The sequence below is a fragment of the Diorhabda sublineata genome, chromosome 7, assembly GCF_026230105.1.
Source record: "Diorhabda sublineata isolate icDioSubl1.1 chromosome 7, icDioSubl1.1, whole genome shotgun sequence".
Lineage (NCBI taxonomy): Eukaryota > Metazoa > Arthropoda > Insecta > Coleoptera > Chrysomelidae > Diorhabda > Diorhabda sublineata.
In genome coordinates, this window is record NC_079480.1 from 8766669 (window position 1) to 8778688 (window position 12020).

General features: G+C 34.0%; 1 protein-coding gene across 4 annotated transcripts in view; it reads left to right on the forward strand.

Moving 5' to 3' along the window:
- Positions 1–12020, forward strand: part of LOC130446752 (uncharacterized) — a 62660-nt gene that overhangs the window by 11822 nt on the left and 38818 nt on the right. For all 4 annotated transcript variants that reach the window (XM_056783172.1, XM_056783174.1, XM_056783173.1 and 1 more), the window contains exons 7-10: positions 1665–1873; positions 3299–3428; positions 4908–5191; positions 9791–9892. In XM_056783172.1, the coding sequence (XP_056639150.1) occupies positions 1665–1873; positions 3299–3428; positions 4908–5191; positions 9791–9892 (725 nt within the window). The remainder of the gene's footprint in view (positions 1–1664; positions 1874–3298; positions 3429–4907; positions 5192–9790; positions 9893–12020) is intronic.

The window sequence follows — 12020 nt, forward strand, 5'->3', positions numbered from 1 at the left end:
AGCATGTGCTGTTATAATACAGTTTTTATTTATTAGTTGCGTATAAATAAAACATTTTTGTATAAGAATAAAATGAATAAACCTTTTATAGGTTAAGTTCTTACATTTTTACACCCTGGCATCAAAAATAATTACATCTCGCAGAATCCTCAAAACGACCCAACACTTTCAAACCATTTTTGTATTATATTCGAATTTCTTGGCATCACAAAAAAAAACTTCATCAGGTATTTTAGTCGTGGTATTTTCACATCCTGGCACAAAACACGATTTATAAACCATTTTCCAGATTAATCAAAGTTTAATGATAACTCTTATTTTAGAATAACCTAGAGAAAAACTGTCGTATTGGATTTGTATCATATGTTCAGTGTTTATTTCATATCTAGGACGTCACGCAATATGGCGGCCTTACTGAAATGTTTAAACTGCCTACAAAATTTTTTGAATTTTCAATAATTGTTTTCTATACAAATATTGATAAAAATATTGAAAAATAATTGTAATAAAAATTGTATATAAACAATCCAAAACCATTTTTTTCTCAAACAATGCAAGTACCCTATTGTACTGTAGCAGAATTTTTCGGGTAAGATGTTGGCCACCCTACTTTAGTAGTTTATTATTGACTCCATCCTATCCTAGATATTTTCTATTTTTTAAGATCTTCAAGGCTTGGTGGACTCAAATGTTCACTTCCATATTATTCCTTATGTGTGGTATGCTGATTTTCTTAGTATTACCTTCTCCTTTAAATAGCTCTATTAGGTAGTTTATCCATTTGTCTTCTGATATTTGACTTGATTCGCAGAGTTCGGTTATTTCTTTCCGTTGTTGTCTTACCACCCTCCATATCTGTTTTTGGGCGCTGTAGAAGTCTCAATTTTTTTCGAGAATTGTTCTTAATGTTCCTCTTCTATCTGCCCAAAGAATGAATTAGTCTCGTTTCTAATCAATTTGTATCTGTTGTGAGCTTCTGGTGTTTGTAACGTTCTATACGCTAAGAAAGCTTCTCGTTTTCGCTTACATTTGTCTTTAACTTCTTGGCGAAACCATGTGTTGTGTTAGTGTCCAACAAATCAATACCAATAATAGTAATATTAAAGTATTTAGGTCTTTTTTATCATTTCGTGGTTCGTTAATGCAGTTTTATTTTTTTTATCATATTGATGACCTTTTAGTCTATTTTTTAAATACTGAGATGTCTGTCCTATGTAAATAGCGTCACAATCAGCACAAGACAATTGGTATATAATATTATTTCTTTCGTTTTTTTGGTATTTTTTGATATTTTTAGTTTAGTGAAATATTTGGATAATGTATTATGTTATTTATAACTTACTATCCAAATATTTTACTAAATTAAAATCTAAAACACTCAAAAACAAAACAAGTAATGTCAAATACCTTTTGACGCTGTCTACATAGGGTAGACATCTCAGTATTTAGAAAAAAGACTAAAAGGTCATCAATATGATAAGAAAAATAAAATATTAATTATGAAGTTTGAAAAATTTTTGACACGGATTCTAATACACGAAAAAGAGAATTTTTAGAAATGGTTCACATTCATAAGAACGAAAAAGCTATAAATGATAAAAAAACCTAAATAATTAGATTAAACTTTATATATTTATAGTAGTATAGTAATAAATATATTTTAGGATGGAAAGAATATTGTAATTCCGGACTTTGTAAAAAATTTCGTTTGTACACCAGACGCACAATATTTGGCCACTCAGTTTCTTGAACATTTCTTTACAATCTATGATTCCTCTGATCGAATTGATTTAGTCCATTTGTATCATACCCATGCAATTTTTTCAGTAACTTCAAGAACCATTCCCCATCAGAGTAACTCCAAGATGGTAAAGTAAGTACATTAACCTGATCTTTATTTATATTCAATTATTTGTGCGAAGGAATGTGTGTGAGAGTCATAAACTTCTTATTTCTTCGAACTAGTTGACATTGGTTAAATCTCTAAGTATACGATAGAATTCATATTCTGAAACATTTCGATACATAATTTCAAATCAAATTTGATTGAGTATTCACTTCTTAGAGTATCTTGAAATTATCAACATTAACAAGATGATCTTTCAAATACTGTAAAGTGAAGTTAAATTCCCCGGCCTCAGTTAAGGTATATAAATAACTGTTACTCAGAGAGGACATACCAGAGCTTTGCTAGTGATTATTGTTTGATGGCATATGGCTTTTTTGAGGGAATATAGTGAGAAATTGACTCATCATGACCGTAAGTGCTATCAGAAGAAAGTTCTGGAGTGTGGTTATAAACCGGTTGAGTAAAGGTATAAGATATAAGTACCAGTGGCCACTCATCACGTAATTAGACAAACTGTAGTACCTAGTTTTCCGTGCAAACTCTACGACCAAAGAAGCTATAAAGATAGTTTAGAATATCACAATTTCCTCGTCGTATTGCCAGGGGAACGTGTGATAGTGCTTGGCAAAGTTTGTATTCCACTTGTGATGCATGCCCCACCATTTTCTTATTTCCTCTTGTTCGTCTGGAATCAGGATTTAACACTTATCATATTTTGTCTTAATGTCCGAATAACTTCTCATTTTCATTACTTTCCATTCTCCTAAAAAAAAAACCTTTTATATTTGTGTCCTTGTGTCTTTCCTTCCATGAAACAATATACAACTGAATAGTCTTTCTTTCGTTCCACTTGATATGAATTTCCCTGCTGAAATTTATGTCTTGCGTCCCTAGGAGTAATCGAGATTATTTTCAGATATTTAAATATCAAACTAATAATTTCAGAGTCTCAGATTAACTTTGACATTTCGATATTTACGGAGTCTTGTTCAGTCTCATTATTTCCTGTGCGAAAAACCCAAAATTTTCTCGTATATATTCATGTTGAACGTTTTTATCGATAATAGGGATTGATGATCCAGTGTAAAGGCTTTTGAAAAACTAAAAAATCGAAATTGGGCGTAATGTCAAATAGCAGTTAATATATAATAACAGTCGGATTGTTGATAGAAATTCCACGCGCCCCACGACTCATTTTTAAGTCTGACAAGGTTTTTATCTGTCCTATGAATACAGTTCACTATCTTTCAGTAATTCTTCAAAAGAATCGAAAGACAAAAGTATGGTGTCATGATGACCCGGGTTACGTTTACGAAAAACCCATCAACAATATGGCCGACGCCCAGTTGTCTTAACTGATCGCGAGATAGCGCTCGCGTCATAAGGGCCAAAAAATGCAACTGCATAACTCGTGACCCCCAAGATTTCATTAAGTGAAACCTATTTCAGGTTAGGTCACTATGGATCAAAGAACCCATATGCGGTCTATGGTATAGAAGAAATCATGAAACTGTTTCAGGAATTTCCAAAAAGTTACCATGATCCATATCCTATGGTTTGTGATGTAACTTTGTTTGATGTAAGTTTTTATTTCATAAATACGTAACGCTAGTGCTCTATAAACGGGTTAGAAATACACTGGCGAGTAAAAAATTGAAAGTTAGTGGGCGTTAAAGCAAATTTTTTCCGAGACTTGACAGCTGTCATTCTATGTATTAGAGTACGATTTTGCTGTTGGTGCTAGTCTTTGTGGTGTGCAAATGGTGTACCATCGCTTTCTGGAGACTGGGCTGAGCACTAGAAGACCAGGGTATGGGCGAAAAAGTTACCATTCAACGAGATGACCGTTTTTTGGTGTCCACAAGTTTGCGGAATAGGGCAGCTACTACGGCTCCACTGCGAACTCAGTTGGAAAAGTAGGAAATGTCAACGTTAGTGAATGGACCGTTAGAAGAAGACATGTCGCTGGACTGTCATGCAGAAGAATGGCTACAGGTCCCCCATTGCAACGCCAGCATGGGACTGCAAGATTGACATTTGCTAGAGATCACATTTGTTAAAATGATGATGACTGGAGCTGGTTATTGTTCTTAGATAAGTCGCGTTTTTGTCTCACTGGGTCAGATGGACGTTGATGAGTGTGGAGAAGACCTGGAGAAAGATATGCTGAAGTTTGCATTGACGAGCATCTTCCGGCGGTAGGTCAGTTATGGTTTGGGCGGGAATCACTGCAAAAGCTCGTACAGAGTTAGTCTTCATAGAAAATGGCTCCCTAAACTCTCACAGGTACATTACGGAGGTACTAGAAGACCATGCCTTTTATAATGACTATGAGGGAACGTGGCATTTTTATGCAAGATAATGCGAAACAACATACAACCATATAATTGTCAGGGAGTATCTGGATGAGGTAGAAATTAGGTGATTTGACTGGCTAGCCCGCAGCCTAGACATGAATCCCATAGAACATGTCTGGGACGAGTTGGGACGACTGATCCGCAGATACACACCAGCACCAAGAACTGCCTAGGAGCTGAGAAGATTGCTGTTGCCGTATGCCTAGCCGAGACTTCAAGCAGTCATCAATGCAAGAGGAGGGAATACACGTTATTAGTATCAAGTTTTTTTTTATTCGTTCCATATCTTCCCTAACAACAAAATGTTGATTTTGCCCAAAATGTTATTTTGTTACTTTTTCAGAATAAATCATTAAATCCAAGAAAAAAATGCATTTTTCTTTAATATAGAGTATCGCATTGAGCTTACAAAAGCACAGGCAAAGATGTACAGTTTGCGAATACTATCTGAAAACGTAAACTTTCATGGTGACCTCAATTTTTTGCTCGCCAGTGTAATAAAAGGGGAAAGAATAAGTACTTTTTCCATTTTTATGCTATGTTGTTTATAGTAAAGTTATTTAATGTTAATGCTAGTTGTACTACAAGCTTCTAATTTTATAGTTTACATTCGACATTACAGGAACTCTGTAAAATATTTGATGAACGTTTATGTTATGTTATAACTTAACAATAGGTTTTGTGTCCTCCTTTCTATACAGAACACCAACGCCCACCTCGTTGTCACAGGGATTTTTAGAGAATTCAAACAAATTTTATCTTTTTGTCGAAGTTTTTATTTTCGCCATTCAAATAACGAGTTTAAAATTATAAACGAACAACTTCACGTTAGTAACGCACTAGATTACCAAATGGGATGGAGTTTCAGTTTCCCTGTAGATATGAAGTACTTTGGAAACCCATTACCTTACTATAAAGAAGAGTTTAGACAGTTTGAGACAGCGATGCAAAAATTGACCAACATGAATTTAGAATACTGCCAAAAGTGAGTATTACTTAAATTTGTAACAATATTATTATTTATTGCTCTGTATTATTAGTAATTTGATCAATATTATCAGTTTTAAGTTCAAATTTCGGAACCTAACTGAAAAATCAGTATCCATAACACCACCCTGCTTGAAAATGTATGACCAAATGAAAATAAATCTTCTTCAAGCAGTTTTTCTCGCCGATTTCAAAAATACAATTCGTTTTTTTATACCACGCCTGGTTAACGTACAAATAGATAATTTCTAACTAGGTGATTCACTCCCAGGTACAAGAGCCACGGAGATTATGCGAGTTTTATTATGGAACGATTTTTATAAATTGTTGTGTACAAGGATCTTGTGATATGGATCACTCTATATATTTTGTGTTTTTGAAAATCTTAAGAAATACTGATTATTTTTCATTAAATATTGTCTATACATAAACATATTATCTAATACTTTGGGTGCTAATACAAATCTCATAACAAGATCTAGTGTCAGTAAGTTAGTAAAAAGTTCAACGAAACTGGTGCAGTAAAATATTTATCCAAATCATGGCGCAGAAAACCTACAACAACTGAAGACAAATCTTTAAATGTTCGTTAGAAGTAGATTAATGGTGGTGGTTTGGGGATGTTTTGGAGAAAGGGAGACTGGAGACCTGGGACTGAAGGGATTGAGAAAGGCTATGAAAAATAATTAAAAAAATGTATTACGCTCTGGCCAGCGCTTGTTCAGCAGAAATTTTATTTTCCCAAACATTCCTCGAAGCTATGCAGAGAGAATTTGAAAAAATTGGAAAGGAAGAATGTATTGAAAGTAATGATTTATCTTTTACAGTCATCCGACCTCAACCTGATTGAGTTTGTTATGAGACATATAGGACAGGGAAGTCAGAAAACAGTGTTCTACGTCCACTTCACATCTTTGGAATATTCTGAAAAATGAATGGAACCAAATAGACAACGATTATTTTTCGAAATAGTTATCTATATATATTTCTTAAAATATCAAAATCGATCTTATTTTTTTCATTCGTTGTCTATTACTATAAACTATAGGTTGGGCAAAAATTTTGACCGGTAGTGTATATAAATGAAAAATATCAATTATGCCTCAAGAGGAATTGGCAAGTGCTGAGTGTGTCATAGTTACTGATATTTAAGCTCAGTTGTTATAATCGATGAACCTCAGGAAAACGAGTGTTATGGAGATAAATGATTCCTCTTTGTATTTAAAATACCTTCAATGTTTTATTTATTTGTTTTCTTTTATTAATCTAATGTCAAATTTTGAATATTAATTAAAGTTTTACTGTGTTTTTTAACAAGCAAAGGATAACAATTTATGTGACAATTCGATATTTATATTCATAGATTCTTACAAATCTTTACAGAATAATTTTACGTAAACCTAAAATTTACGTACCCAGTGTAAAGTAACTACTTCTTTAAGTACCTTAAGGGTAAGGGGGTAAGGTGTTAAAAGCGAAAAAAAGCATATTTTTGCGATTTTTTTGCGGCGACGTGAGTAATATAATTTTATTAAATTCAATTATATATTATTATACAACTTTTGAGGTATGTCAGTAAAAATTTTAATTGAAAAATATTGATGAATAAGCCGGTGACGGTGATTCCCTAGAAAAGTGACTTTAATATTTTTTGCAGCAATTGGAAGTGAAAAACGCGATTTTAGCTCAAAAATCGCGGTTAATTTATTATTAAAAAATAGAAAAAAGACTCTTCCTGATTACCTGTTGATTTATGTGAAAAAGTGATGTTTAAATTTTTTAAAAAATCGCTCCAGTAGATTTTGAATTCTGATATTCCCTAACTTCAAAAATGATGTTTTCGGGTAAATCGAAAGTTTTTTATACGTGAAAATTTGAAATAAACCATCAATAAAAGATCATTAACTCATCATAGAGTCATCGATGCCAGCCACACACAGACGGAGAAAAGTATTCAGAAAATAGTGAATATTGCAGCTGCTTTACCGGAGTTTCTTGGTCGGTTGTATCAGCCCTACAGAGGAGCAATTCCTATATCAGGGCCCACTCCAACAAACCCTCCTCTTATAAAAATTCTCCGTATCTAACCAAATTTAATCAACAAATCTCTCTCTGCTGGTTATTTAAAGCGTTGCAACTCCTTAGTTTCACTAGGATTGATTTAAAATTTGTACAGAATATTCTCGTTATATCTTTCATTTAGAAAATAAATAAAATTTATAACCCTACCCCCTTAAGTATTTTAAATAAATAGAAACTTTTTTTAGTACATATATTAATTCAATATGAATGTGCTAAGCAGTATATTTAACTCAAACAGTCGTACAAATTTACAATAGAAGCCACACTACTGAAGTAATTCCTCTTTATCACTACAAACGATTATGATAAAAATCAAAATGCATTCTATATTCATCCTGATCATTTCAGATAAACTGGATCATATAGCAAACATATCAGAAGTTAAAAGAAATCAGTTTGCGCTGAGCTTTCCGAAAAGGACGAAAAAAGATTGTACACTCTAATTAGTGGCGTGGGAACTGAAGGCGTGCCTGTTGGGACAGTCTTTTCTAGAAGTAACAGTTGATTCAAACCCCAAACTTAGGACCCTCAAGACATTTACGGTGAAATAGCGCATGCAGTTTTAGCAGTCTGGTTATAGAACTGTTCAATTATTTAGGATTATTTAAATAATATTAGTATGAGCATTAATAATGAAGATACCAAGGAAAATATACTAATAAATTGAACATCCTAACGTCATATACGTGTATGTATCGTAGTGCGGAGTGGTTTTATACAAAAAATAGTACTACTAAATAAAAATGGAAATATTATGTACTGGAAATACTCGAAGTAAACTACTGACAACTTCACTCACAGGATTTTTTTACAGCAAATAGATCAACTTTGACGACAAATGTCCTTTCAATTCAATGGTGTTCAATTAAATATTCTAGAGAAACTATTAAGGGGCTGCCCATATGCTAGAGAATTATATTGCAAAGTTCACCATTGACCATTATATCTAGAAGTGGAAAAAATGAATGGAGAGTTACTTATATCCAGATAAGACTTTTGTAAGTCAAAAACTCAACCATTGACTGGAAAAGAAAGGAGAAATCGCAGTGACCGCAAACGAGAAAGCAGACTTGTTGGGTCGTATGTTTGCTTGAAATTCAACTTTCGATCCGCGAGAAAAACTACCACCCACCCTGTCTGGAAATGATTCATCGATGTCATAAATAGAATTTCCACGCCGAGATGTAGCAACACCTTTTCAAAAGCTTGGACATCAATGAAGCCACAACTTCAACAATCGTATCAAATAAATGCGGAGCTGAACAAGTCTGCTATGCAAACTTTTTTCTATATCATATAAAAAGGGTTTCTTTCCTGCCGATTGAAAACTTGCCGGGGCTCAACACATACAAAAAAAGTGAAAAAAAAAGGCTCCTGGCAACTACCGTTCGATTGCTTTCGTCCCAAACATTGCCAAAGTCATCGAGAAAGTCGTTAACCAGCAAATCTTGAGATAATTTGAGTCTGCTAACATCATCAACGACCATCAATACCGCTTTCGTAAACATAGAGCAAATGGGGATCTCTGCCTATGTCGTCACCAGCGTATGGACTGAAGTTATAGAGAAATATGGGGAATACAGAGCAATCGCACATGATATATAGAAGGCTTTTGACAGGGTTTGGCATGCCAACTTCCTTAATAAATTAAGATCGTCCTCACTTATCGAGTGGCTTAGTAGCTTTCTCAAACATCGATCTATGCAGGTCACTATCAATAACACACCTAAGAAAGGTTCGAACCTCAAGGTCAACGATAGCATAGTTGTTTCGTCGTTTAAAACAGCCGTCCCAATAAACTCATCTCAGACCCAAATCTGTTGGCAGCAACAGATTAATAACAATACCAAACATCAATACCGATCTAGAAAAAATTCTGGCAGCTGTTTTTACAAAGAAGGGTGACACCTCAGCCCACGATTTGGTACTGTCTGTAGAAAATACCACCATCACCGCAAATTCGCTTGTTGGATGTTGAGATTAGGAGCAATTTGTCCTGGTATAATCACTTGGTCGAATTATTCAAGGCAACTTTACAAAAACTTCGAACCCTTTTTAAAACCAAAAAGTTATATACTCCGCAACAGCTTCTAATCCTCTACAAGGTCCAGATTCGTCGATACATTTAGAGATCGTTGACCTGACTCTGTTTTACCGATGGATTTCTGCAGCCTGTGGAATCAAATACAAATGCAGGCTTTTCCCAAACATTACAACCTGCAGAAGTTCAAAATCAATATCCACAGGCATCTCCACACGATAGGCACCGCTCTAACTACTCGAGTGTAGTAGGTGTTTACTTAAAAAAAATCCGGATAGCTATGCAATAATATTCATTTTATTTTATGAAATAAGTAATAATGTTATTGTAAACAAAATAAAATAAATTAGATAATTTCCAGATATTGATATTATCATTTGTATCCTTCCAACATATTTACTTTGAGATGGTATTGGTACATTTTTTTATATTGTTTCGTTTGGCTTCTTTGAAACTCAACATCATCAATTATAGGTATCTGGTGTATTGCAACTACGACTTGAAGAAAGCGCTTACACTGTTTTCAGAATTATATATTACTAATGACGTGCCCAAGGAAGCTTTCGAAATAGAGAAGTAAGTTACAATAAACATTTCGTTTAATATTCACCTTTGTGTCACAATTCAGTTATTCTGGAATAATTTAAAGTGGAATAACTAATTTCTCTCAACCAAGATATTCCTAAGCAACTGGTACTTACTACAATTTAATATTAACAGAAAAATGTGGACTTCAAATCGAGATTCTATTGCAAAATATATTCTACTACTACCAAGAATCGTGGCTCTAATTGCTTGGATAATTTCTTTGCAGTGCCCTTGATTGCCTTATCTATGAGAGCTCTCCAAAGTTTGATATTCCTAGCATCCCTGGCTTTGTATCAATCCTCTATTCCTTGTCTATTCTAATTGCTTGGGTAATATTTTTGTAGTCCCCTTGGTTGCCATCGCCCATGCCTATGGGAGCTCTCCAAAATAGGAAATTATTCCGGAAATTCTTGGCTTTGAAGCAGTATTTTATTATTTGTCGATTCTAATTACTTCGGTAATCTCTTTGCAATCCACTTGGTCGCCATCGAACTTGACTATGGGAGCTTTCCAAAATTGGATAATATTACGGGCATCCCCAGCTTTGAAGCAGTCAAGCAGTCCACTTGGTCGCCTTCGCCTAAAAAAGCTCTACACAATTGGAGAACAATCCGGGCATCACTAGTTTTGAAGCAGTCCTCTATTCCTTGTCCATTCTAATCACTTTGTTAATCTCTTTGCAGACCGTTTGGTCGCCCTTGGCCATGAGAGCTCTCCAAAATTGGTGAATATCTCGGGTATACCTAGCTTTGAAGCACTCCTCCATTCCTTGTCTATTCTAATCGCTTGAGTAATCTCTTTGTAGTCCCCTTGGTCGCCATCGTCCTTGCCTATGAGAGCTCTTCAAAAATGAAGAATGTTCCACAGCATTGGCAGTCCGGAACGACGAACTGCCTATTATAACTAATTTTCAATGCCCTGTTATTTGTTCTTACAGTCTTTTCCTTTCCCTTACCTTTGAGCTCTTTTATAAACCATAAATTGTTCTTTTTTTGTTTTTGATTTGTAGACAATTCGATAAAATGTTTTTAGTGCTTCTCAGACATTGGTAACGATATCAGCCTTTATCGATACAAAACTGGTTGGAAATTTCTACTAGTTAATACCAATATGCAATTCTTCCATATCTCGATTCCATAATCTTGAAAATCTCAACCCTCCAATAATATTGGGGTGTTTTCCTCTGACTTTTCTAATATTTGGGTATTCAAACTAGAATTTAGGTGATCCATCTCTAATCGCCTAGTCAAGTTCCATGTGGACATTTCATTCTATAAAAGACATCTGTAACTTTGCTTTTTAATTTGCGTGCTTTGTTTTCTATTGCTACAGGAAAATCTTAATACGTTAACTAAATTTTCAAATCATGATTGTTCGTTCTCAGAGTAGAATAAATCAATATTCTCAAAAGATCCTATTTTGAAGTACCTAGTTTGATTCTATGTGTATTTTGAATAATTTAACAATATATTTCTTTTTCTGCTTCTTCTCTAGAACTCCTTATGCCCTTTCAAGAGATTTTTGTTTTCATTCTCCTTTTATCCATTTTTCCATTCTTTCCGTTCCTTTGCTGTTTCATCCATCTGCTGTTTTTCTGGGTCTTTCTTGACTTCTTTTCTTGTGTCTTTGCACTTCTGTCACTTTTCTTATTAGACTTTGTGCTTTTCTTCCCTATATATCCGTACCAGCTTAAACATATCTTAACTATTTCGTTTCTTATTGGTTCGTATTTGGATTTTTCTGAAATTACCTCATTTCTTATTATATACATCTATGGGTACGGTTATATTATGGGTGGTTATAGTTATATTTTTCTTTTTGTCTTTTCCTATTTCTTTTTCTCTAAAATTGTCTTATTAAGAGTGTAGTATATTTGATTTGCTTTTCTTACTCCGTTCGCTATCTCAATTTTTCTGTCTTCTGTGAAAATGACTCCCTGATATTCAAAAGTGGTCACTCTTTCCAATAGTTGTTCTTTCATTATTAAATCTCCCCTTTTTTGGTTTATTACCATCCTTTTGCATTTCTTGATATTTACTTCCATTCTCAGATCTTCTATTGTTTTCATCCATATGTTGTATCCACTTTTTCTTACCATCCTTTTGCATTTCTTGAT